The sequence below is a fragment of the Mustela putorius genome, unplaced genomic scaffold (genome assembly GCF_011764305.1).
Source record: "Mustela putorius furo isolate JIRA1106 unplaced genomic scaffold, ASM1176430v1.1 tig00003923_pilon_pilon_pilon, whole genome shotgun sequence".
NCBI lineage: Eukaryota > Metazoa > Chordata > Mammalia > Carnivora > Mustelidae > Mustela > Mustela putorius.
Window position 1 is genome coordinate 3,328,059 of NW_025422068.1, and position 27,912 is coordinate 3,355,970.

Here is a 27,912-nt window from a genome sequence, read left to right on the forward strand (position 1 = left end):
AGGGAATCATTTTAGGGATGGATTCAAGTACAGTGTCGCTATCAATTAACCTTTTTTTAGTTATTTTTTTAAGATTTTATTTATTTATTTGATAGGCAGAGCTCACAAGCAGGCAGAGAGGCAGGCAGAGAGAGAGAGAGGAGGAAGCAGGCTCCCTGCTGAGCAGAGAGCCCGATGCGGGACTCGATCCCAGAACCCTGGGATCATGACCTGAACCGAAGGTAGAGGCTTAACCCACTGAGCCACCCAGGCGCCCCTAACCTTTTTTTAAATGCAGAAATGTCCTCTACCTTGAGGTAGTATTGACCCCCTGCCCATCCCCCCATGAAAGAATTTACACAGGGATGCAAGTAACTCAAGGATTTTGTTGTTCCAGGGCTGGGCTCTCAACTCTTGTCCCCTTCCTTCCACCATCCCGCAGGTCCTGCTCTTTCTAACTACTGCTGTGTTTTAGGAAATCAGTTGGCGCTAGCATTACCGTGTCACTGAATGAATGCACACCCTTTTAGGTGTCAAAGTTTGGTTGGTCAGCCGGAGGGGGGTCTTGAACATGCCTATCAGCCTCCCTGGGTCCCAAAGGGCTCATCAGGTGTCCCTCCATCAGGTGCTTAAGGCTCCAGTGTCACCCGAGCGCGCGCAAGGAGACACACACACACACACACACACACACACACACACACACAACTTTCTTCTGCAAAGGCAGCCTCCACCGAACGACGGAGGTAAAAACTCCAGTGCGTCCGTTTTACCACGCGGGGTTGGATTACAATCTCCGGCCAGCACCTCCGTCTGCAACCTGGGGCACTGTGGTAACCCGGGCAGTCTCCTCTGCACAGCACGAGCTGTTAGCAGGCAGCGGGGCACATAGCGGGCTCCGCGTCTACACAAGGAAGGACCCGGTCGCGCGTGGGGCTCAGAGGAGGAGGTGGAAGTGAAGGAAAGGCTCGACCCGAGTCTGTGGTAGGGGCTGCTAGCCGGAGGTCTCAGACAGGCGCCGCGGCGCAGAAACTGGGTAAAACTTCGGGGAGTTTCCGGGGCTGTGCGCGCCTGCACACACACTCTGACACACACGCGCTCCCATGCACCCACTCACACCCACTCACTCCCGAAAGTCTGAGGGAGCGGAAGGCGCGCCCCTAGGAGCAGCCGTCAGCCCAGCGGCCGGGGAAGCCCCAAGAGGGAGTATGTGTGAGACCCACGCGCCGGGAGGCACTTACTCTGAAGAGAGGGCGCGGCGGCGCCGGGACACAGAGGCGAACCTGGTGATCTGACGGTGCGGAGCTCCCTAGCGGCTCGAACGCTCGCGGGCTTCCGCGGACGGATCAGCAGCGCGGGCCAGAGGCGGCGAGAGAAAAGGAGCCACCGGCCAGGGGCGGGGCGGACTAGGCAGAGGGAGGAACAGAGCGGTCGGGGCGGGGCGGGAGACTGGGCGCCAGGGGCGGGGCTACGGGAGGCTCGAGGACGCTGGGGCGGGGCCAGGAGGACGAGCGAACGGGCCGGGGGCGGGGCCACGAGGGGTTAGGAGTCCAGAGGAGGAACTGAGAGGAGGAGCTAGGAAAGTGGGGGCAGAGCAGGCGGCGGAGGAGAGGCCAGGGGCGGGGATAAGGCGGGGCCCGAAGGTCGGGAGCGGAGCTGAGAGGAGGAGCCGGGAAGCTGCGGGGAGGATTGGGGAGGAGGGGCCGAGTCGGGGATGTGGGAGGAGCTAGATTGTCGGGGGTGGGCCATGAGGAGCAAGACGGTCGGGGGCGGAGCTGAGAGGAGGAGCTAGGAGTCCAGGGCCAAAGCGGGTTGAAGAGCTGAGAGGCGTAGAAGACGCGGGAGAGGAGGAGGGGCAGGGCTAGCGGAAGGACCTAGGAGGTCGGAGGCGGGAAGGGGAGCCAGGTGTCCTGTACTGGGCGAACCCAGCCTGACACCGGGGTGGCATGGCAGGTGCCCCGAAGAAGGCAGGGGAGGGCCGGGCTGCGGCGTGCGAGCTGGATCCGGACTGGAAGGAGGGACGTCTGGACGCGAGGGGTCAGGACTGGCTTGAGGGACACGTTCGGGCCTCGGTGTCTTCAGTCGCAAAAATGAGATGCCAGCCTCATAGTGTGTTGAGACGGTTAAATGTGCTCATACATGTTTACTGTGCCTGGCACGAAACAGGCATGCATGACTGTTACCAACTGTTGCCATTATTATTGATTAGAACTATCCACATAAGCCCCTAAGTCCCACTTTTTTTCTTTTCTTTTCTTTTTTTTTTTTTTTTTTTTCAGCTTCTACTGGCCTCAAGTCTACCTGGTTGCCCTTCACGGAGATTGCAGGGCTTCTTTTCTCAGGTAAAGACTTCATTGGCTCCTGGGAAGCCCGTCTGGTCTCAGTCACTTTCTAGGGCTTTCACTGTGACTGCTCCTGCTTGTGGGGTCGAAGGCTAGCTCTCCCCCGGGATGGGGCAGAATCTGCCTTCCTTCTGCGGAGGGGCCCCGACCCGGGGTAGAGGTTCATGAAGGTGCTGACCTTCGTAGGAGCACAATGAATCCACAAACATCCATTAAACACCTACTATGTGGTGGCTCTGTGCAGGGGGCTGTTAATAATAATATTAGCAAAACTTAGTATGGGCAGGTCACCGTCCTAACCCTCACAACAGCCTATAATGTTGCTCTTAGAGTTACCTTAATTTTTTAAAAAAGATTTTATTTATTTATTTGACAGAGATCACAAGTAGGCAGGCAGAGAGAGAGACAAGGAAGCAGACTCCCTGCTGAGCAGAGAGCCTGATGCAGGGCTGGATCCCTAGACCCTGGGATCATGACCTGAGCTGAAGGCAGAGGCTTTAACCCACTGAGCCACCCAGGTGCCCCTAGTTACCTTAATTTTACAAAGGAAAATGGAGGCATAGTCAAGTAAAATATCCTGCCCAAAGTTACGCATTTAGGGAGTGGCCCAGTATGGCTGGGAGACAGGTAATTAAACACTTTGTAGGTGAAGTAGACCAGAAAATCACAACACATTTGTGTTCAATGCCCCAAATAAGAATATGCACAGGGTTCATAGGTGTTTAGAAAAGAACACTGTCCTGTGGTTATACTATGGGAGGGGGGTGTCAGCAAGACCATCATGAAAGAGGTGATGTCTGAGTTGGGTTTGGAATTAGGAATAGGAGTTCCAGGAGCATCTACAGGTGGAAAATGGGCACAATCAACATTTTTCAAGCATTCAGGAGGGTTGAGAAAAAGTAGAGTGTAGGTTGAAATGAAGATAAAATAACAAAAGAGGACCCTTTAAATCCAAGCGCGCATGTGCCTGTGTGTGTGTGTGTGTGTGTATGTGTTCTGACTATAGGAGCTAAACAGCATTAATTTCACCCTTGGTTAGTAGAAAGCCAGAAGGATTTTAATCAGGGGGGACATATCAATTGTTGTTCCAGAAAGGTCATTCTGAAAAACAGCAAAGAGAATGCCAGAGCCAGGAAACTTGCTTAGGAAGTTACTGAAATATGACAGGTTGGGATACTGTGGTAGGCAGAATACTGAATCTGGGACGGATGTCCACTCCCTAATCCCTGGAACACTTTGCAGATGTGCTTATGTGTAAAGACAATGTGATGGGGAGCTTATGCTGCATTATTTGAGTGGGTCTGATCTAATCATGTGAATCTGTAAAGTAAAAGAGTGGGTCGGAGAGACTCAGAATATGAGAGGAACTGGACCTAGTTCAGAAGCCAAGGAATGCGTGGCCTCTAAAAGTTGGAAATGGATCTCAGCCAACAAAAAGTGGGAATCTCAGTCCTGCGGCCACAAGGAAGTGAACTCTGCCAGTAACCCAACGAAGCAGGGGAAAGGGAATCCTCCCTTAGAGCCTACAGATGGGAACTCAGCTCTTGAGGTGACACTCTGATTTTATCCTGTTGAGATCCACACTGGAATTCTGACCTACAGTACTGTAAAATAATAAATTTATGTTGTTTTAAAACCTTATATTGGTGGTAATTTGTTGTGACAGTAATAGGAAACTAATACAGATGCTGAAGTCCTGGAGATTGATGGGATGTGGGGGTTGAGAGAAGGAGAGGCATCTAGGTTGATTCATAGGGTTTCTGGTTTGGCAGGCTCTGTCTTTGGTGATGCCACCCATTAGAGGGAGGGACAAAGACATTTACTTTCTAAATACTTCTTGACTCTGCAGTGGTGCAACTAAATTAGGATTAACAGAGTTTGTACACTCCCATCCTTCCCCACCCCCAAATAATTAGAAATGATTCCTGCCTGAATGCCCATGGGCAGTCATATTTGTTACCACCAACTGAGAACTGTGGTAATCTATCTGCCGCGTGTAAATTGGACGACTTAGGACAATGCGCCTCGCTTCTGCTGAGCTAGAAGGAGGCGACTATTGGCATGACTGCTGTGAGAGTCAGCCAGGAGGTCATGGTGCCTCCAAACTCAGCTCCAGGAGCTGTCCCCATTGCTTCACTCCTGTTTCCCTTGTTCCCAGCTGCACCCTAAAACAGCACTGTCCAGAGCCCCTTCTATCTTTTACACAGTTCTACAATCTATCTTCAACATTCCTTTTTTTTTTTTTAACATATTTTTTATTTATTTGACAGAGACAGAGAGAGAAATCATGAGCAGGGGGAGTGACAGAGGGAGAAACAGACTTCCTGATGAGCAAAGCGCCCAACTCGGGGATTCCATCCCAAGACCTTGGGATCATGACCTGAGCCAAAGGGAGGTGCTTAACGACTGAGCCACCCAGGTGCCCCTGTTTTCAACATTCTACGCCTGGACTAGTCTCTTATCCTTGGCTTACTTTTTGACTCTTCCTTTGCCTCACATACACTTGCATTTCTCCCAGCTTCCTCTCCTACCCAGCCTAACGCCAACAACCGACACTTCAGCCAGTCACTGCTAGTGCCTCCTCCTATTCCTTTACCTCATCGTCCTTTCCTTGTACTCGCCTGGCAAATTTCCAACCAACCATATTTTCGATATGGACTCAAGAAGAACCTGAAAAGGTGAACCTAATTCTCTACAGACACATAATCTCTAATCTCAGCTAAGTCTGTGTGCAGCCTAGATACCCTCCTGCATCACAAGAGTATGAAGGGGGTTCAATTTTTACCTCTTTCCTTGAGACATCTTTCCCATCCCTTGCCCTTCCTGCTCTCGATATCCCTACCTGCTAATATAAAATATACTGATAAGCAATAGTTTTCTCGACTTCCTGTTGGAGCTAGCAAAAATACCATCTACATCCACTCATCGTGGTTTCCTTTCCTCTCATCCCAGAGGATCAGAGTAAACCCTCTCACCGGTTCTTTGGGTCCCCCCAGAGCCCTTGCTTCTATCTTATGTGGGCTGCATTCAGTTAAATATCCCTTCTGTTTCTCTTTTTGTAAAGATTTTATTTAGTTATTTATGAGAGTGAGAGAACAAGCAGGGGAGGTGGGGGAAGCAGACTTCCTGCTGAGCAGGGAGCCCCATGTGGGACCCAATATCAGGATCCCAGGATCATGTCCTGAGCCGAAGGAGCCGCTTAACCCACTGAGCCAACCAGGTGTCCCTTTTGTCCTCAACCTCTCAAGTTCTATACTTTCCTTGCAAAACTTTTGGGGAGACTAAGTGGGTGGCTCAGTCGGTTAAGTGACCAACTAACTCTTGGTTTCCATTCAGGTTTCATGATCTCAGGGTCATGAGAAGGAATCCCATGTCAGATTCCCTGCTGAGAGTGAGGTCTGCTTGGGATTCTCCTTCTCCCTCAGCTCCTGCCCCACTTGCACACTCTCTCGCTTTAAAATAAATCTTTTTAAAATGCTAAGAATAAAAAAATAATGCAAAGTTAAAAATTTTCCATGGACGCTGCTACCTTCACTCACTACAACCCACTTTACTAGGGCCATATAGACCCGAGAGGCCACAGGTGCTGCTCATAGAAACATGCAGACCGGCCATCATCTCAGGGCTTATTTAAGGGGGATTAGGGAAGGAAAGGGACTCTACAATCTCAGGCAACTTGCATTACTGTCTTAAAGAACTATTATTCTTCCACCATATTCACAGTATGATAATATTTAGAAGTTAGCAAAGATATTAACTTTCCTATCCTGCTCAAGCAAATAAACACTTGGATCACTTCATTTTCAAATTAGCTCTTGGGTATTTCCAATGTGGGGTCATAAAAAAAAAAGTATTAGAATCTAGGAATCTTCTAATCACTAGTCTATTAGTGAGTAGCTACATATATTTTATAAATCCTTGCAGCTCTGTCTGGATTAATGAATCCTCCCAGGCCAAAACTCCAAGACCCAAGACCACAACACCCTATAAATCACACAAAGTAGTGTGATTTCCACTAAGGTTTCATGATCTCAGGGTCATGAGATGGAATCCCATGTCAGGGGATTTTGCCTACCCAAAATATCTCTCTGCATGCCTGTTTTTGCTTCTACCCAGCTAAAGGTAGGAACTAACTTTAGACACTTTTTTTTTTTTTTAAGATTTTGAGATAAAGAGCAAGAACGAGAGAGAGAGAGAGAACGAGCTGGGGTATAGGGTAGAGGAAGAGAGAGAGAGGACTACCTGTTAAGCAGGGAGCCCAATGCGGGGCTCGATCCCAGGACCCTGATATCATGACCTGAGCTGAAGGCAGACGCTTAACCAACTGAGCCACCCAGGGGCCCCTAAACGTATTTGTAAGTTTTAAAAAATCATCTGATTCTATTTCTCCTGTACTCTCCTCTCTTTGAAGCCTCGACTATAGTTACTGAACAGCAGGGTTTTTTGTTTTGTTTTAGTGCAAGCAAAAAACTCCATGATACCGTGATACGTGCAATAAAAATGTATGCACACATACTCTGGGAGGAGAGTGGAAGTGGCTTATATTCCCTGGATGAACGGGGAAGATTTCACAAAGGAACTTCCACCCAAAAAGGATGAACTGGAGTTTTCCAGCACAGAGAAGGGCACTCCGGGAAGTGTGGAGAGAGAAAAGGAAGATCAGGTCTCACATTTCCCAGCAGGCTAAAAGCACTGAAGCAAGGCTGTGCCCATTAAACATAGCCAAGGGAAATGCCCGTGTAGCCTTTGGGCTTTAAACATATTTTCATGTAAGTCTGCTAATGAACGTGCCTGATTCCAAACATGGCTGTAACTTCACCACCCTCCCAACTGATTATCTGATGGCTCGCTGCTTCACCTCTTTCTGGGTCTATTTCTCTTCTCAGAGCATTATCATAACATGTAATCTTGTCCTTAATGTAACCACATGAGTAAAGGGTATATACATGTTTCCAAATAAAGGTGAAGATTAGGTCAGATAGGAGAATTGTTCAATGTCAGGCAAACCAGAAACTCAAGGATAGAATAAAAATTTGGGGATCAATGATCTTTCCTGACTTACATAGACACCCCCCCCCCCCGCCACTGACAGCTAGTACAGGTCCCTGGTAATTATACCTTCATCGCAGAGTATTTTTAACTCTTTATTCAGAATTACTTACCTTCTATGATAACCATCACTGAAACACGCCTCTTCAGAAGAAAGCTTGCTAGAACTATTGCCTCCATCAAAGGGTGACTTTATCCACAACTTTATCCACAATTCTGTCAATCACCCTCTCCCCCCAATGAAAATGAGTTGTTTCCATGTTTCCAGGTGTTCAACCTTTGAGCTATAGAAATTAAAGTGCTGCCCCAGTTATTCTTCCATGGTTGCCCACTGGACTCCTTGTCTAGGTGGCTTATTTTCTTCTTTTTGAGTCTCTCAAACCTCACTTGAGCCTATCCCAAATACTACAAAGCTTAGTTTTGTTTTGTCTTGTCTTTGTGTAATTCTGCTTTGAAAAGATGTTTTTCTACAAATATGGTCTAAAGTCCCTGGAGTTCTCCTGCGTACTTACCCATGAAATGCTAATCCAAGTTGGCAACCCTGCACTTCTAAAACTAGGAAGGGTCCCAGCATGGCAGCCTCACCTGGTGGGCTTTTTTTTTTCCTGGAACAGCCTCCCTTTTCTCTCCAATTACCAATCTTCAGAGTAAAGAGTTGTTGGACTAGCTCCTTCTATGTATAGGTTACGTGCGTGTGTGCATGTGTGTGTGCAAGCACACATGGGTCTCTCTTCCTAACAATGGCCTCATGGATTTTTTTTTAAGTATCCAAAATTGTAGTGATTATAAAGTGTCTTGTAGTAAGAGACATGGCCAATGTTGTGTTTTCCTTTTGTTGAGATCTCAGAAAAATTTAAGGGTGTGCCATGCAGACCCTTTTTAAGAGCTATTAGAGTTTCTAAGAATCTTAATATGGTATACCACAACAACCTTGGGGTAGCTCAAGGTTATTGAGAACCCATGTCAGAAAAAAATGTATGGGTGTGGCTTTTTTCTTAGTGGATTAAGTGAAGTTAATATAGGAAAAACACAGCAAGTTTTTTTTTTTTTTTTTAAAGATTTTATTTATTTATTTGACAGAGAGAGATCACAAGTAGGCAGAGAGGCAGGCAGAGAGAGAGAGGAGAAAGCAGGCTCCCCGCTGAGCAGAGAGCCCGATGCGGGACTCGATCCCAGGACCCTGAGTTCATGACCCATGCTGAAGGCAGCGGCTTAACCCACTGAGCCACCCAGGCGCCCCAACACAGCAAGTTTTTAAAGCAATTTTACTGGACTGAACTATAAGGAATAGGGATAGCACAAAATGAAAAGAGGACTCTGCACCCTGAAACAACTCTTGCCAAGAAACAGGCTGATACTCTTATCAGTTAAAAACATGGGCCACTTTTACAGAAAAAAGCTCACTCAGAGTTTGAAAGAAAAAACAGCCCAAGGGTGGAGTCAAGAGTTGTGGAGAATTAATTCGAGGATTACTCAAGGGACTGGTGACTTCTCAGCTAAACTTCAGAATCTCTATGGACCAGGTACTACTGAATGACTCCCATTTGCCCTCTTAGAATGGGAGATAGTCATGTATCTCTCTCTTACAACTGTGAGTTTGGTGTGTGCAAGGCACGTAACTTGTCCCCTTAGTTCATAGGTCTTTAGACTGAGAAGTACTGTACACAAGGAACCTCACCCAAGGAGCCAAATACACACTTGGACCTGATTTTGATAATGGGATCCTGGTACTCAAGCCTCACCTGGAAGCAATTAACAGGATGAAAATACTGGAGTTCTGGGGAGTCCTGTGTATGTGGGGAGGGATGTAGATTATAAAATGATTCAACACTTATCTGGGGCTGATGTACTGTATTGCTTAAATTCTGTCACATAGGTCAGACCTACACAGGGTGGACAGTTGTGCAGGGGTAAAACATCTCTACTGTGGAAAGAAATGGATTGTCACACAAATGATTTCTGTCACCTATCTGTATTTGTGGGGGGAGAACCTAAGAAATAATTTCTTACTCCCAGGAGCCTTGTGAAATAATGTGATACTCTGACTGCATGAGCTCCTTCAATTATTGGCCTCATATACACAGGAAACAAGCAGGCAGCAGGGGGGAATGTCATGAAAAACTGAAATACAGACTATAGCAAAAGATACACACCTCTAGAAGACATTTAAGTAATGTGTGTTCAACTTTTTCCAAGTAGACCAAAGGGCAACATTTTAACCTTTCTCCTTAAATAAATATCAAGCACAAAATAGCTCAATTCAAAGAGTATTCTTGACACATCCAGTTCATTCAACAGAGCAGCTCTCAGTCATCAAGTACTGTGTGGTTTAAAGATACAGATCTTCTCTGACTCTTTGGTATCCTGTTACTCAGTGGGGTTTAAAGGAGTTTGGAAGGAGCACCTGGGTGGCTCAGTGGTTTAAGCCTCTGCTTTCAGCTCAGGTCATGATCTCAGGGTCCTGGATAGAGCCCTGAATCAGGCTCTCTGCTCAGCAGGGAGCCTGCTTCCCCCTCTCTCTGCCTGCCTCTCTGCCTACTTGTGGTCTCTCTCTCTCTCTCTCTCTGTCAAATAAATAAATAAAATCTTTAAAAAATAATAAAAAATAAAGGAGTTTTGGAAAAGTATTAGTTCATTCTTCCCTTTTCCCAAGTTATAGTTTTGTGTATCCTCCATACATATTTCTTTGTCTGTATATACATATAGGACTGAAAAACCTGAAATAATATATGGGATATTTACCTTTAACTTAGAAATCCTTTTCACAAACCTATTTTCGGATCAACAGATACAAATCTGGCATTCTTTATTTTTTTAATTTTTTTTTTTTTTAAAGATTTTATTTATTTATTTGACAGACAGAGATCACAAGTAGGCAGAGAGGCAGGCAGAGAGAGAGGAGCCCCGATGTGGGGCTCGATCCCAGGTCTCTGGGATCATGACCTGAGCCAAAGGCAGAGGCTTTAACCAACTGAGCCACCCAGGCGCCCCTATAAATCTGGCATTCTTTTAGTGTTGAGAGAATATTCAATTTCAGGGATGTTTGACAATTTATTTAACCATTTACCGACCAATTAACATTTAGATTTCTAGTTTTTTTTTCCCCCTCCAGATAGCTCAATAAACATCTATGTACACATATTTATGTGCATAGGTGCTTTTATCTTTATAGGATAATTTCTCAAAAGTAAGACTACTTAGTGAAAGTACATATATTCAAACTTGACATGCATCTAGGTGACTCTGTGGCAACTTACTCCTACCAGCAGTATTTCAAGTTGCCTGTTTCCTTCCAGCTCTAGCAAACTGATATTGTCCCTTGACTTTATACCAATCTGACAGATGACATGTGCTATCACATTGTTGCTTTTTTTCTTTTTTTTAACATTCCTTTATCCATTAGGATGAGCATACTTTATACTTTCTGACTTTTTCAATGTCTTGTTCTATGAATTGATTTCTCCAACAACTTCAAAGTTCTCTTTACAAATATGTACATTAATAATTTTCCCATTACTATACAAATAGTTCTTATAGTCTACCTGTTATTTTAACTTTGACGATGGTCCCCTTTCATGCCATTCCATCTTTTTGTTTAGTGAAATAGGTTTGGCTTTCCAGCCCTGTTAAAAAGATCATCACCACTTTAAAATTGTATAAGGATTTTCTTATAGTGGGAATCTTTGTATTGTATTCTTGACTGTTGAGACCAGTGTGAGAAATTCTTGCAATTTCTTAAGTAATTTTTTAAAAAAGGAGAAATAAATTTGGATAAAGTAAAGAAAGGGGGATGGACTTGACTGTCTCATGATTCTACATAAGAAAAATCCTCCACTTCAGAAAATGAGACTTGCAATGTTGTAAACTTTTCTGTCATTACAAAGCCACATTCTCAGAAAATGCACAATTAAAAAAAGTATGTATTTTGATGTACCCATTCCATTAATGTGGATAAAATTTTACATGTATGTACACCACTTTATATTTAAATATACATTTCAACTTTTTATTCTTACCTTTTTTGAATAATGTTTATATATTAAGTTAAAAAGATAATAGAAAAGGAAGAATAAGGTGTTCAGGAAAACTACTCAATCCTTCCTATATTTACCAAATATAAATACAGAAGTTCTCTATTTTAAAATGTCACATATCCTTTAAGTCAACTAAAGTTGCATAAATATTACTTAAAACAATAGCATGCTAAAAAATGTCACTGCATGATTGTTTATTTAAAATATTATGACTCTGATGTAAATACATATGGGCTTACATAATTTATTACTCATATAAACCCTCAATTAAAATGCTTAATTGTTCATCCACAATGCCTTTTTTCTAATAATAAGCATAATAAATTTTCTACCTAATTGAAAGTGTTTAAAGCCTTTTGAATCTTGATTTGTGCAGTTACTGAAAAATAACTTAAGCTGAACTACAGCACACAGCAGGATCGTTTGCAATGCCGCCACAGATCTCTCTGCGGGCCAGTCACATACTGTTACTGTTATTGCACGGTTATAGATACAGGTTATTATGTGCACATAAACTCTCTACATAATCAACGACAGTGTTCTCACTGCAACTAGCTTAACACATTTAAAATTATGAATACAATTTACAAAATCTTTAACAATATACTTTTAAGATAAAAGTATCCTGAGGATATTACAAAATTCATTTTACCAGCCCTTCATTTCTTCGCTTTGACTCTTTAATTTCCAAGATAATAGTTGTTCATATTTTGTTACATAAAAATGTTTTTATAATTCCTATTAACAAAATATATTTAAGCTACATAGTATATAATTGTCCCTCAAACACTTAGTCCCGTCTGCCTCCAGTCTCCTTGGCTAAAATCAAGTATTTATCAAGTTGTCTATAATTTTTAATCAGAAAAGTTAGCACAAAACAGACAGAAATAGGGTTATTAGCACATTTAAGTTAAAAGCATTGTGCATTTTTAATATTTTGGTCATATTTTATAGTAAAATAATGTATTTTGGCAAAAAAATAATAAAATATAAGGTTTAGTTTATTTTCTATTAATGGTAGATCTGGCAGGTATTTTACATTTGTAAATATTATCTATTTAATTTTACTGTTTTCACATTTGTTTCTAAAAACACTGCTATAAGGTGTTCAGAACTTTGAGACTAAAAGCACCTTAAAAAAAAAAAAAAGAGAAAGACGAAGTAAAATGTTAGGTGCTCTAAAATCCTTTGACAATTTTATAAACTTACTTTTAAGTGTCTCATATATGCCAACACAGAATCATTATTGCCTGCTAAGACGTAATTGACTCAAGATAATCTTTAAAATTATAATCTTGGATGTTTTCCTGAAATTATTTGAAAATTAGGATGGGAATTAAAAAACTAAAAACAAAAAAACATGGAAAAAGACAGCTGCAAAAAAGGTCGCTATTCTAGTGGCAGTAGTTGTTATGGCACAAAAACACATGAAAAGACTTGTAATTTCCTCTGATATATACACAAACTAAGTCCAGATAAGATGTGTAAGATATATTACATATATACAAACACACTTGGGCTTCAGGCAGGAAACAGGGAACTTTATCTTGGGTCATATATCACTGAAGTCCCAATGACAGTTTTTAATGAAGATGTTCATTATGTTTTTTATTCTTGCCCAATTATCAATCTATCATTAACAGAAGAAGAGTTTGAGATGTATTAGTTTGAAAAAAGAAGTAAGGGCATGGTGAATTAAGTGATGACTGATGTCAACTGCCTTTACATAAAGGGTATTTTTACTGTTAAATTCATACAGAGACATCTGCAGAAGAGTTTATCAACAATCAGAACACAAAACTCCTTTAACACTATGACATACTCACTATAACATACTATAAATATGGATTATTACAGTATTACTTATACATTTTACTTTAGGCAATATAGTCTAATTCTGAATGACCTTGTTAATTTTTAAGGCATCAGTGCATCAAGGGCAAAGCTCCGTAAAATAAATACGAAAACAAGAAAGCATTAGCTTATCTGTGGCAGAGACAGTGATCACTGTACATTACATGTGTTGGCCACTTCCATGGAATAGGGAATAAATTATACATCTTATTGTCAAAATGTTATAGCATAAATTTCACATCATTTCTCAATACTTCATTTAATGGGCTAAACTGATCTGGCAGTATCCTCATTTTCATTGTTCCATCAGCTCCACATGAAAAAATGTGATTTGCTGGTCCTGTCTCAATTTGCATCACTCCAGTTCCAATGTTTCTAAAAATGGACTGCCGGGCATGTTCATTGATAAAAGTGTGGAGAAGACTAAAGGTAGATAGACTCCAAATCTGAAAGACATCAGGAACAGAATTAAAAATTGAGGTTGATGATTACCTTAAAAATCCAAATGAAAAATTAGACCTGTTTAGACCTTTTCTTTCTTACATAGACTTCTATGTAAGTCTAAGGTCGTAACATTTTGACTGTGTGTTGCTATTTTCCAAATCCTTTGATATTATTATTATTCAAAATCCATCCATTTAGAAAGTATTTTACCTTGCATCTAAGAGAAGAACTTAGGTAGAGGAGGTTAAGTGTACAATACTATAGAAACTTGTAATATTATAGGGACTTTCAGAAAAGCTTGTGCTAATGTGGTTAAAATCAAGATCAGTCAGTTAAGCGACTGCCTTCCACTCTGGTCATGATCTCAAGGTCCTGGGATCCAGCCCTGCATCGGGCTCCTTGCTCAGTGAGGAGTCTGCTTCTCCTCTTCCCTCTCCCTCTGGTGCTTGCTCACTTGCTTTGTCTCTCAAATACATAAATAAATCCTTAAAAAAAAAAAAAAAAAAAAAAAAGAAAAAGAAAAAACAAAACACAAGCCAATACCTTCTGTGGCGGTCTCATGATCCCCAAAAATACAAGGACATAAATCTCAGGTTAGGAAAACCTGAAAGTTAGTTCTACATTTTTAGTGCTTTTACTTCATGTGTGTGCAATGTGTTTGCGATGCAAATTAAAATCATACAAAAATACCTGCTGCTACATAATATCTATGTGAAATTATATGTATATAATATGAATGATACCTAAATATCATGGTTAACTTTACTGGAAGATAAAAAATGAGAAGGCTCCTATATATAAAATACTTGTTGATTGACAGGCCACATATTTGAATTTTCAGCAGTAAAGTATTTTTCATTTGGGTTAAAGTGCATTTTCCAAAACTTTCCCCAAACCAATTTACTCTGTTCCCCAGGCTCCCCCAACACAGTAATATATTAATAAGCAATGAAAATTACCATGGATTAATTAAAAAAAAAGAAAAAAGAAAACCTTGTGCTGTATAGTTTATAATGTATACACTTCAACTTTCTATTCTTTTTTATTTTTTATTCTTAGAATACCCAGCAAAGGATTAGAACCACTGGAATGAGGGCCTCAGAAATGGCAAAACTATGTTCCAATTGCAAGATAAATGATCATAACTTTAATACACTTTAGTGAGATTTTCTATTTTCAGTCTCTACCAAAATAAACGTGCCTGTTATTGAAGTAAATTACTTACAAAGTAATTTATAAGCATCTTCACTTATGTGAAGGACCTAAATGCTTTCAGGACATCTATTTTAAGTTTAGGGAAATCCAGTTAATTCCTGATTTTTCGAGATCACTATTTTTTAAATATTTTTTTTCCAAGAAATTTTTTAGCTCATACTACTCCAGACAGGATTGTTAAATTGTGACTTCTGAATACTACATGGTATACTTTCAAATCTTTTTTTTACTTGATTAAATAATAAACCTCAGGATCATAGCACAAACTAATCCAAAGAACTAATCTAACATATAATACATCTTATTCTAAACTGAAGGCAGTTCAAATAAGAAACGAGCTTCAAACTGAAGGAAAATAATTCTGTATGGAAGTTGGTATATATAATTGATTGAAAAGCCTTTTCAAAATTCCAAAATTCCAGATAATTTTTTCTGGCTGGTAATGATGAAAACAATATGTAGGTTCTAACAAAGTAGCCCAACTTATTCTTACTAAATTTTCTCACTAGGGCTTAAAACAATGGATTCTAAGACTGTAGAGTCCTTCAGTGGGTTGCTGGCCATTACAATAATTTAAGGACTTCTAAACTGATTTAACCCTGGAGATCTTTCCAAGTGTGGCCAGAGGATCCTCCATCTAGACTGCTAGGTATGCATTATAAAAATGCACATTCCTGAGCTTTAGAGTTACCATCTGAGTATCTCTGGGGTGGGACCTTGCAACAGTATTTATAGAATGGGATGCATTTTAATAAGCTGCTTAACATTTTAAACAACCTCTAAGCTTTAAACACAGTGGAGTTTGAGAAGGACAGGGTTTATCCAGGTACATTCAGAATTCGTCAATCAGGGTGGCTGGATGCTAATGCTATAAATTAAAATAAAGGGGAGTAATTCAGGATCAAGGGAAATGTTAGTATATTTAACAGTACCTGAAACTGAGTTCAGTGACTCTGAAAACGGGAGTCAAGACTAATTCAAATGTCTGAAATATGTTTCTATCTGTGGAAAATTAAGTTCTTTTGCACATTAATTAGGTACACTTGAAAACAACTGAAAAGAGACATTTTTAGGTTAAATGTCATTCATTAAAAGGTTTATTAAATAGCAACTAACATGTTGACCACAAGTAGGAGTTAATATTTCTATTATTTAAATAATATCATCAGTCCAATTAAACACTTAAGGTTTCTGAAGATTTCTTTGCATTTTGCAGATACTATGCCATTACTGTATTTACCTTTATATTGCCTTCAGCAGATCCTGTAACAAAGTACTCTTCTGTCGGATCAATGGCAATGGCTTTAACAGGAGAATCATGGCTCTGGAAAAGCTGCCTTTGCTGTCGTTGCCGAAGGTCAAATGCACATGTAAAGCCTTTTCTGCCGCCTGATATTAGTAGCTGATGTTTTGGAGCATATGCTAAAACAGTAGCTCCACTATCATGGCATGTAAAAGCTAAAAGATAAAGTAAAAATAAAATAAAATAGAAAAGGAAAAACCATTTAATGGTATAAGAAATAGACTTCTGGCTTCTGGCCAATGTAGAACAACAGATCACCAGGTTTACCCACCTACCTGAAACAATTTAAAAAATAAAATGATATATAGGAAACAATGGTTTGGGGCACTGGACATCAGGCAAAGAAAAACGATCTCTAAGAGATGGGAAGCAAGCTAGGAGTGAGCCATACAACTGTCCTTTCATACAGCTGGATGAAAGATCAAGCTTGTTAAGTAGAGACATGAAAGATATAAAAAAGAGATACAAATAAAAGGTCCAGAGATTAAAAACTGTAATACTAAAGTGAAAAATACACTGCATTGGATTAAGAGCAGATTAAACAATGCCATTAAAAAAAAAAAAAACCCCAAACTGGCGAACTTGAAGACATATCAATATTAAGTGTTAAATACATAAATACAATGAATATTTTTTTCTAAAAAAAAAAAAGTCTAGCCTAACAAATTTCAGGGAAAAAAACATCTATAAACAGCTCAAAGACAATATGGCATAAAGATGAAGAATGAAGATTTGGGAGTCAGGATGTCAAGATATAAATCTTGTTTTTTTGCATGGGTTTAAATGTATAACTTAGGTGAATTACTTTTTTTTTCTTTTAATGTTAAGTCTCAGTTTCATCATTTGTAAAAAGAGACAATCCAGCCTGCTTAATAAGTTTGTGTGAGGATTAAATTAGTTAATATATTCAAAACATGTAGAGTATGAGGCATATACTAAGTACTCAATATACTTATTTTAAGAATCTGAAGAAAAAATTATAGAGAAGGATTTTTTGAGTTTTACTAGTACTTTTGAGATTTAACTTATACAGTGTTAAATGCAGAAACTCTAAGTGTTCACCTCTGATGAGCTTTGACAAATGGAGACATCTGTGTAACCATCACTCAATTAAAGACACAGAATGCTGTTGTCATCCCAGAAAGTTCCCTCATGCCTCTCTGTAGTCAGCTTTCCTCTCCCACAATGGCTATCACTAGTCTGATTTCTATCTGATTACTTTTACCCATTCTTGAACTTCACATAAGTAGAATTTTGTGGTATATACTCTATTGTGCCTGGCTTCTTTTCCTTCAACATGTTTTAGAGGTTGATAAATGTTGTCCCATGTATCAGTAGTAGGCCATGCCTTTTTTAAATTGCTTAATAGTATTCCATTACATAAATAGACCAGGTTCCTGTTGGATGTATTTGTGTTGTTCCTGGTTTTTGGCTTCTATAAATAAAGCTGCTAAGAACATTCCTATACAAGTCTTTTTTTTTTTTTTTTAAAGATTTTATTTATTTATTTGTCAGAGAGAGAGCAAGCAAGAGTGAGCACAGGCAGACAGAGTGGAAGGCAGAGTCAGAGGGAGAAGCAGGCTCCCTGCGGAGCAAGGAGCCCGATGTGGGACTCCATCCCAGGACGCCGGGATCATGACCTGAGCCAAAGGTAGCTGCTTAACCAACTGAGCCACCCAGGCGTCCCTCCTATACAAGTCTTTTTGTGGGCGTGTGTCTTCATTTCTTTGGGGTATATATATAGGTGCATGTTTAACTTTGTTAGAAACTGCCAATCAGTTTTCCAAAGCAGCTGTTCCCTTTTATACTCATTCAGCAAACCATGAGGACTCCAAGTTCTCTATATCCTTGCCAACACATGGTATTCTAGAATCATTGACTTTGGCCATTTTAGGGTATAGAGTAGTATCTTATGGGGAATTTAGTTTCCATTTCCCTAATGACTACTGATGTTAAGTACTTAATCATATGCTTACTTGCCATGTAGATACTAAGGAGAGGGTAATTTTAAAGTCTTGAATATATCATTTCTTTCATGGACAGTGCTTTTGAGGTTGTATCTAAAAACCCAGGGCTAAACCTAAGGTCACCCAGATCTTTTCCTATACTTCCTTCTAGAAGGTTTAGTTTCTGTTCCGTGATCTATATCTATTCTTAACCCATACATAATGTGTCTTTCATTACTGTAGTTTTATAGTAAGTCCTGAAATCAGGTAGTGTGAGTTCTTCAAGTTTGTTTTTTTCTCAGTATCCAGTGTTCTAGGCCTGCTTTCTCCTTATAGGAACTTTTAGAACCAGTTGATATGTACAATACAGTTTGCTGGGACTTTGATTAGGATTGCATTTAATTTGTAAAGTTGGGAAGTGCTGACATCTTAACAACATTGGCTAACAACACTGAATATGGACTAGCTCTCCATTTATTTACATCTCTGATTTCTTATCTTTTTTCTATAGTTTTCCCCAACAGAGGCTATATGTATTTTGTTACATTTAAATCTTAGTATGTCATTATTTTGGGTGTTATTATAAATGGTGATTTTTTAAAAATTTCAAGTCACAGTTGTTCATTGCTGGTGTATACGAAAGCAAATGACTTCAGTATATTGACCTAGTATCCCGTGATTCTACTATACTTGCACATTAGTTCCAAAAGTTTCTTTTTTTTTTGTAGATTCTTTAAGATTTTCTACACAATCATGTCATCTGTGAATAAAGGCAGTTTTATTACTCCTCTTCCAAACGTATACCTTTTAATTCTTTTTCTTGTCTTACTGTATTTGTTAGGACTCCCAGTACAATGCGGAGTAGGAGTGGTTATCAGATCCAAAGTAAAAACATGACTTTTATATTATCTATGTTCTACTACTATCCTTCATCAGGTATAGTAAAGAATTAATTACATATCTTGCATTTTTCTGCTTTCAAAATTTGCGCCACTGTGGGAAAAATAAACCTCACAGGCTAATAAATATATGTCATTAAAGACAAGCCATTAAAAAATTCTTTTACTTTATGAATTGACTTGCAGAATTTACAAAATGCTTTCAAAACTTACCATGGACTAAACTATTGGCAGGTGCTACGAGAGTATCCCACAAACATATGTTCCTGAAAAAAAAAATTATTTGAATGACACAAAATTTTAACAACATAATAAAAAATAAGCTGTCTCATATAGTTATATTAACATTTGAACCTTGTTCTCATAAGAAGTTCTTAAATTTATAAAAGAACCAAATACAAGTAACCAATATATTTATGCATGATTACTTTTCACACAAAATTCAAAAAATTACTAACCTAAAAAACTAAGTAACTTTAGACTGGCACTTATTTACAAATAATGCTATATAAAGCCTGAATACAGAAACTACTTTTTGTATTTGTTGATTCTCTAATCTGACAGATGGACTGACATATACCAATAGCAGGACACAGTGAATTTTTTTGGAACACAAAGAAAACTTATTTCTGCTATGAATGGGAGTAGCTTTTAGTCCTTTCTATGAGTGGCAAAGGAGGCACTAACATACGCAAGAATTTCTATCCAAGATGGGCTGAAGCCTCCATATTCCTACAATCCAACTTGTACTGCAAAGTAAGGCTTTACAGATAAATAGAAAATCTCAGCAACCTCTGCAGAACTCTGCTGCACAAGGGAAGTGAAACGGGGTGTTGTGGACTGAGGCAGGAGGAGACATCTTCTTATATATTTAAGGTTTTGGGAGAGATGGGGATAGGCTGCCACTCACTAGCTACTGTTTAACTAAGAAGTCTTTTGAGTTTCTAGTTGTTTTTTTTTGAATCATGAAACACTAATAATACCTACCTAAGAGAGCCACCATGAGGATTAATGAAAAAGGTGGACCAATAAATAATAGTTCTTCTTTTTTGCCTCAAGCTTTCTTAACACATAAAGAATAATATGGAGAAAAATTAATTTCACTATCAAATTATTTTCTCCTGAAGTCTTAACATTGCAATATTAATAATACACAAGGAATGGATTTTGTTTTTAAGGTCACCAAAATTTCCCTACCTTTACAATTAGAACAGTAAAACTACTCTAAGTAACAAGTCTTTATAATAAAATATTGAAAAGCATAACTGTGAAAACATTCTTGAGATACAAAAATGCAAAGGAAATAAAAAACAAAGTTCAGCTATACAGATGCACACTTAAATTTCCAGTTATAATCTCTTACCTATTGTCAGTTGAAAGACCAGCTGTAGCTATCAAAGAGGAGGAACTAACAAAGACAAAATCATTGGCTGTTTTGTTGTGACACTGCCAAGTCTGGAACAGTTAGAAACAAACAAATGTTACTGCTGTCACTAGCAATTTTATAACCAAGTAGATGCATTAATAAAAAAGGGATCATGTAATCAATCTGTGGCTTACTTAAACCTTTTGAGTCTTTCCCCACAAACTTTAGACAAGTTTCAAGAGTAATAAAGAGAATTTTCATATACCATTTATCCAAATTCACCAATTTTGAACATGTGGCACATGTTTTGCCTCTCCTTCTCTTTTTCTCTTTCTCTTTCTTTTTCACACACACAACTTCCCTGAACCATATGCATTGTAAGTCTTTATGAGACCCTGTGCTTTTGTTCATCTAAAAGTTCAAAAGAAAACAAAAGGAGGCTAATTGTTTAATATTTCTCAATATCTGTGAGAATTTTTTCTTAGAAAAAACTAGAATTTTAGATTATCTCAGACTAAATTATTTGTTTTCAGAAATGTTTAAACTCTTAAATAATTTTTTTTCTTTTTCTAATTTAATTTCAGATAGCCAACATACAGCACACCACTTGTTTCAGATGTAGAATTCAGTACCTCATCAGTTGCGTGAAACACCCAGTACTCATCACATCATGTGCCCTCCTTTATGTCTGTCACCCAGATACGCCACGCCATCCCCCATCTACCTCCCCTTCAGCAACCCTCAGTTTGTTTCCTTTAGTTAAAAGTCTGTTGCAGTAAAATATTTTTTCAAATGTGTGAATATAAACATATTATTAAGTCAACAAAACTAGAAAATTTACAATGTTTGTGAACGCTCCATCAAACAGTAACTTAATATGAGAGGTCTAGTCTATTACAAAGATTTCCAAGCTATACTTGTTGAGATATTTCTCTTCAATAAAAAATGTTTTAAGTATATCAAAATCAACACATAAAAGGTTTTTCCTTTGAGTCACTTCCCCATTTCCCCTGACTACCCTGACTACCCTTAGATATGTCCTTAAAACAAACAAAATACACTTTAACACCCAAAATCAATAATGTACGTTTCCAATCCAATTTATTTATTTTTTTAAAAAAGAGGCAGCCCATAAGGGAATATAAACATATATTTAAATCCACTGGCTTAATAAAAAAATGAGGAAAAATATTATTGCAAAGTACTCTCACCAACCATCCCCTTGCTTTTGTTTAAATCAGTACCATATCCCAGAATTTAACCTTGAGTGAATTATCAGAACCTTAACTTATATTCTCAATATTTTACTAATAGGTATTGCTTAGTCCTATAAAGGGCTTCACTGAAAAATATATTAGTGCTTGCTTCGGCAGCACATATACTAAAAATATATTAAATACAAACTCAGTGTTCTCTGAAGTTGCAGAAGGCTCATTATGCTTGTGCAGTCCCGAACAGAGATGTATCAATTTTTTTTTTTTTTTAAAGACAGGGCAAGAAGCACCTGAGTGGCTCAGTCAGTTAAGCTCAGACACTTAATTTCCACTTGGATCATGATTTCAAGGGTTGTGAGATAGAGCCACATGTTGGGCTGTGCACTTAGCATAGAGTCTGCTTGTCCCTCTCCCTCTGCTTCTCCTTCTGTTGTCTCTCAAATAAATAAATAAAATCTTAAAAAAAAAAAAAAGACATGGGCAAGAAAATAATTGTGCCAGCTATAACATATCCTTTCTATTTTGTTTATTCATAAGGGCTAATTGCAAAAAAAAAACAAAAAAAAACAAAAAACAACCCCAGCAGATGCATAGTCTGTTGATCATTCTTTTTAGGTATAATCCCCACTGTAGCCTAGTGAGGATGGAAAAGGGCTTGGGTAACCTACAGGCTGCATGGGTCTCTGGAGGTACCACGTTTGTTCAATACAGGTTAATTTTCCAAATTACCAGAGACTAAGAATTTTTAAACCTCACAGATTAATTTTCACATAACACAATGACAGGAGTTTATAGTAAAGTGATTGTATACACAGAACTAAAGAGATTTCACTTTTTGGCTTTAATATTTATTGCCTCAAATGTATATTCCTTATTTCTTTAAAAATAAAAATTCAGGAGTGCCTGGGTGGCTCAGTCCATTAAGTATCTGCCCTCAGCTCAGGTCATGATCCCAGGGGTCCTGGAACAGAGTCCTGCATTGGGCTCCTTGCTCAGTGGGGAGCCTGCTTCTCCACTGCCTGCTTGTGCTTGCTCGCTCTCTCTCTCATGCTCCCTCTCTGTGTCAAATAAATTAATTAATTAAATTAAATAAAAATTCAAGGAGTATCTGGGTGGCTCAGTCAGTTAAATGTCCCACTCTTAATTTCAGCTCAGGTTGTGACCTCTGGGTTATGACACTAAGCTCCATGTAGGGCTCTATGCGAGGCATGAAGCCTGCTTGGGATTCTCTCTCCCCGTGCCCTTACCTTGACTCTGTTTCTCTCTGAAAAAAAAACAAAAAAAAAAAAAAAAAAAAAAAAAAAACCCAACAAAAATAAAATAAAATAAAATAAAAATTCAAAAAAGTTTAAAGGTAAGAATTTTTGGCTTACCAGGTATGGCTTAGGCATGCTTCCAGTTACTGGGCAACATTTCCAGTTTGTTTGATACAAACTTAAATATCCGTCAGCATCAACTATTCCAAACTTAGAGAAAAATATTTTTTTAAGTTTCTAATACTAATACAAAAGTACATATTAACCCATACCCCCATTGTGAATCCCATATTTTGATCTCAAATATTTTGTTGATAAATGGACTTTTACTTCACCTATGCATGGATCTAGTCCAGAAAAAGTTAGCTACTGCTTAAGAAAATTCCAGGTCCACAGAATAAGCAAACATCAGACATACATACTTTATCATACTAACCAAAAGCAGAGTCTATATATTATCTAAAAGTACTCAAAAAATAGGATAATAGATTTACACATTAAGTCATGCAACAAATGTTTAGTATATCTAAAATAGAAAACTGTCATTATGACCAAGAAAAAATAAGGACTTCAAGAAATATATAAGAAAAATGTGTCAATAAGAGTAGAAAGTAAAATGAAACAGAATTCCCACTATGGGAACTCAGGGTAATCTGATTGAGAAAATGTCAAAATTATTAAATGAGGGAGTGTATGTTAGAGATATAAAAGGATAAGGAAGACTAAGCATTTCTTTTCTTTAGGTTATAAAAATAACATATACAGTTTATAATATAAAAAAAAAGTCTACTTTGGACTCTTGCCCTCTCCTACCTCCAGATCTAGAAACTATTAACAATGTGATGTGTTCCATTTCAAATCTATTCTATGAATAGTCCAACATTCACACAGGATTTTTAAAAAAATGAGAATCATAATAAATATACAGTTCTACAATTATATTTTTTACCTGTTATAGCCATCTTTTTGTATTAGTACATTTAATCTACTTCATTCTTGTGCAGTGTAGTATTTAACTATATGTTGTATTATGACTTGTTTGAAAGCTTTTTCCTTTATGGACAGTTTCCAATTTTCCCTAATACCAAGTGCTCCTTTAAATATTCTGGTACAGAGGCGCCTGGGTGGCCTCAGTTGGTTAAGCATCTGTCTTTGGCTCAGGTCATGATCTCAGGGTCCTGAGAGCAAGCCCAGTGTCGGGCTCCCTGCACAGTGGGGAGTCTGCTTGTCTCTCTGCTTCTCTCCCCACCCCCGCTTGTATCTCTTTCCCTCTCTCAAATAAATAAATAAAACCTTTAAAATAAATAAATATTATGGTATATAAACCTTTGAGTATTTATGTACGATAGATATTTAGAAATGGGACAGCTTTGTCAAACAGCATCATTTAACACTGGCATTTCTTTTCTGTATATGTTATTTTTATAACCTAAAGAAAAGAAATGCTTAGTGAAATTTCGTGAAATTTAATCCTAAGTGGTAATATCAATTCATACACCTATTTTTCTTACACATTAGTCAACAGTGCTTATTACTAAAATTTTAAATATTTGCTGGTATACAGAAAAAGGGCTAATTTTAATATGTATTTCTTCAATTATTAGTCAGGACTGTTGGTTATGCATAGTAGTTTTGTAAACTGACTTGATTATATCCTTTATCTACTTCTCTATTTTCTTTTTAAAAAATTGATAAGGCGAATATTAGGAACAGTAACTCATCATTTATCCAATTGTTTATCCACAGAGAATGTTACAGATATCTACTCAAAGTCTATCCTTTTTGTGATTTATCCTGTTTTCTGGAGAAGACATACATATGGTCTTTAGAAAGGATATATGGAACATGTTATATCTCTGTACACTTAAAAATACATTTTTTAATGTATTTTTCATCAAGTTTGAATGACTGTTTGGACAGATAATGACAACTAATTCCCATTCGTTGTCCATCAGACTTCTGTGAATATTGCTTTCCTATGTGTAATCTTTGAGTAGGTGAATGTCATTACATTTAGAGGGGAGGGGTGGAGAGGTTCTAAGTAATCATCTTACCCCTCCTCCTTCCTATAAGCTCTCTTTATCTTTGGGTTAAAAAAACAAAAATCAAATAATCAGGATGTATCTAGGCAAGTGATATTTCTCAATACTTCTGCCTAGTACTTGGTAGGTCCTTTCTTTTTAAAAATTCCATTTTTCTTTGATTTGGGAATATTTTTATTCTAATTAATTCCTTTGAATATAGTGCTTCTTTCTATTCCATCATTTTTTTCTTCTTCTGAAATACCTTTTAAGTGTCTTTTTAAGTTTTCCTGGGTTTAGTCTTAATTTGTTTCTTGTATTATTTTTATCAAAGGATAATTTCCTAAGTTGTTCTTCCAGTCACAAACTAGATTTTCAACTATTTCCATTCTGTGATTCAGCCCTTATAATGACTAGTTGTTCTACTAACACAATTTTGGGAATCACATGTTTTAAATTTCCAAGAATTCTTTCCTATTCTACTGGTTTTACTTCATAGCAGCTTATTTTTATTTTAGAATGCAGTATCTTCCTAAATCTGAGGAACTGTTGCTCACAGGTCATTTATTCCACTTAATGCCTCTTTTAGGGCTCAATAACTTCTGGCAGCCCATTTCTGTTCATAATTGACAAACTAACCAGGATTACTGTCCTCTGTTTTATTTAGCATGGTAGGCTTCCCTACACTAAGGGAGACAGCATGCTTAGCTATTGTGCTGTTTGGAATCATCATGCTTATGGTGAATGGACAGTAAGTAGATTGTTAAATATAGGGGGTAGGTAATGAAGAATAGTTTTTTTGTGCCTTAAAATTTATGCTGAAAGCTATAGTGAGTGTTAAATCTACAAAATAATTCAGACTGAAGAAGGTATTGAATGCCATGCTAAAGAATATGGTATTCTAGATACAATGAGGAGCCTTGAAGGGCTCTTGAAAAGAACCAGTAATGTGATCTCCCTTATAGTGTGGTTATATAACTCTATTATTAGTTATACAACTGTGTTGGCAATATGAAGGATGCATTAGAAAGCTAAGAATTGAGGTACAGAGCCTAGCTAAGGAGCAATATAGTATTGACAACTAAAGTAGAAAAGTATAAGCACTGAAGTATACATTACACAACTGAAATTACAGTGGAATGCTAAAAGCTTCTAGATTAATTCCCCTCAACTTCCCACTAAGGAGCAAAGAATGTTGCCAACTGGTATTAAGAAACCATATACTCTCAAAAGTTTATTTCATAGCTACTTGAAAAATTATCATTGACTTTTGTGAAATGGTAACACTGCTCAGTGATAAATGTGGTAGGCAATAAGACTGCAACACACCAAGATACAAACAACACGTGAGGAGAGTTAAAGGTTTGGAAGTTGAGAGAAAAGGCAAGGCAAGATGGACCATCTGTGAGGGCACTGTGTCTTTTTAGTGAAGCATGGTTCTGAAGATAAAGAGCAGGCTGATGTCCCTATAATTGTTGTTTAAAGTGATAGTGAGATACTGGGGGGTACAGAGAGGCAGTCTGAAAAAAACAGGATTATGGGAAGTGAGGACAGTAAGAGATATTCTAGAGCAGGGTTGAAAAACCATTTCTTAAAGGGTCATATAGTAAACATTTTAGCCTTGCCATCTATAAAGTCTTTGCTTTCCTGGACTCTGCTATTGTAGTGGAAAGGTAATTATAGAAAAGAAATAATGAGTGAGGTAGCTGTGTTCTAATAAAATTTTACTCACAAATAAAATGTAGCTAGGCCATGATTTGTTGATGCCCTGCTCTAGACCAGTCCTCAAAAGCTTAATGTAGGTACAAATCACAAAAGTATTTGGTTAAAATGCAGATGTTGACTCAGTAGGTCTGCAGTAGAATTAATCTGCTTTTTTTTTTTTTTTAAATATGGAATCCTTCACAAATTTGTGTGTCATCCTTGCTCAGGGGCCACGCTAATCTTCTCTGTATCCCTATTTTAGTATTATATGTGCTGCCGAACGGAGCACAATAATTTGCATTTTTAATAAGCTCCCAGATGTTACTTGCTACTTGACCATACTTTGAGTAGGTTCCAGAGGACAAAGAAAGTAGAAATATTTAATCAAAAATATATTTGGTGGTCCTATAACAGTTGGTCCTTAAGCATCATTAAGTGAATTTTAATGGATATATATACTCACATATACACACAAAACATGCATACCCATAAATAAATGTTCCAAGAAGAATGAAATGAATGTAAGTATTCTTTGAGAAGACTTTTATAAAAGAAAAATCCATATATAAATAATTTATCATTACCTCACTCAACTGCTCTCTTCAGAAACACAGACTAGTAATATTTATAAACTTCCAAAATAATCAAGCCCTCTTCCCATTTATATTTTTATATACTACCTTATTTCCTTGGTAGTTAAATCTCATTCTAGTAACTCTTGAATTGCCACCAGATCGAAAACAGGTTATTTGTTGAGAATGGCCCCATTCAAACATTCGGACACTTCCGTCTTGAGCTCCTGTCAGATCTGCATTATAAAGGGCAAAAATTGCAAATTTATTATAGTCATCTTTGGAAGGTTTATTTTTTAATCCAAGTGAAGACCTTTATGAAAGAAGCACCTTTGAAATGAATCATAGTCAATTTACATGAACTTCCTTTGTCATGAAATTTCGTTTCAGTATTTTTAATCTTAAAAACAGTTTTTTGATGTACTTTCATTTGACTCAGAATATACTCTCACACTACATAACAGAAGCAATTAAATCAGACCTCTGTAAATTTTACTTCCTTTTGAAATTATCTTTTAATAATCTTTGAAATGATCTTTTAATAGCCTTTAATAAATACTTTATATAATAACCAGTTAACAAATTTCTGGGTGAACTAAAGAGTCACTTCTTATCAGTCCTACTATTAATGTTTAAACTTATATATTTTCTCTGGAAAAAAAAAAAAGACTGTAGAAAGTCTTGAATGTTATGCACAGTAAAGAAAAAAATCACTTC

General features: G+C 38.0%; 2 protein-coding genes and 1 non-coding gene across 6 annotated transcripts in view; all 3 read right to left on the reverse strand.

Moving 5' to 3' along the window:
• TNFAIP8 (TNF alpha induced protein 8) overlaps positions 1-1,330 on the reverse strand; it is a 112,767-nt gene extending 111,437 nt beyond the window's left edge. The window contains exon 1 of one of the 2 annotated variants that reach the window (XM_004759081.3): positions 1,218-1,330. In XM_004759081.3, the coding sequence (XP_004759138.1) occupies position 1,218 (1 nt within the window). In that variant the 5' untranslated portion in view covers positions 1,219-1,330. The remainder of the gene's footprint in view (positions 1-1,217) is intronic. The other variant, XM_045069349.1, reaches the window with a different exon arrangement.
• Positions 1,331-10,508: 9,178 nt separating this feature from the next.
• DMXL1 (Dmx like 1) overlaps positions 10,509-27,912 on the reverse strand; it is a 127,522-nt gene continuing 110,118 nt past the window's right edge. For all 3 annotated transcript variants that reach the window (XM_045069337.1, XM_045069336.1, XM_045069335.1), the window contains 6 exons: positions 27,304-27,431; positions 23,016-23,108; positions 20,426-20,517; positions 19,276-19,328; positions 16,155-16,372; positions 10,509-13,701 (listed from right to left, as the gene is read on the reverse strand). In XM_045069337.1, the coding sequence (XP_044925272.1) occupies positions 13,477-13,701; positions 16,155-16,372; positions 19,276-19,328; positions 20,426-20,517; positions 23,016-23,108; positions 27,304-27,431 (809 nt within the window). In that variant the 3' untranslated portion in view covers positions 10,509-13,476. The remainder of the gene's footprint in view (positions 13,702-16,154; positions 16,373-19,275; positions 19,329-20,425; positions 20,518-23,015; positions 23,109-27,303; positions 27,432-27,912) is intronic.
• Positions 26,806-26,912, reverse strand: LOC123388912. Its single transcript, XR_006603433.1, has one exon. It is a non-coding gene; the product is annotated as a U6 spliceosomal RNA (small nuclear RNA).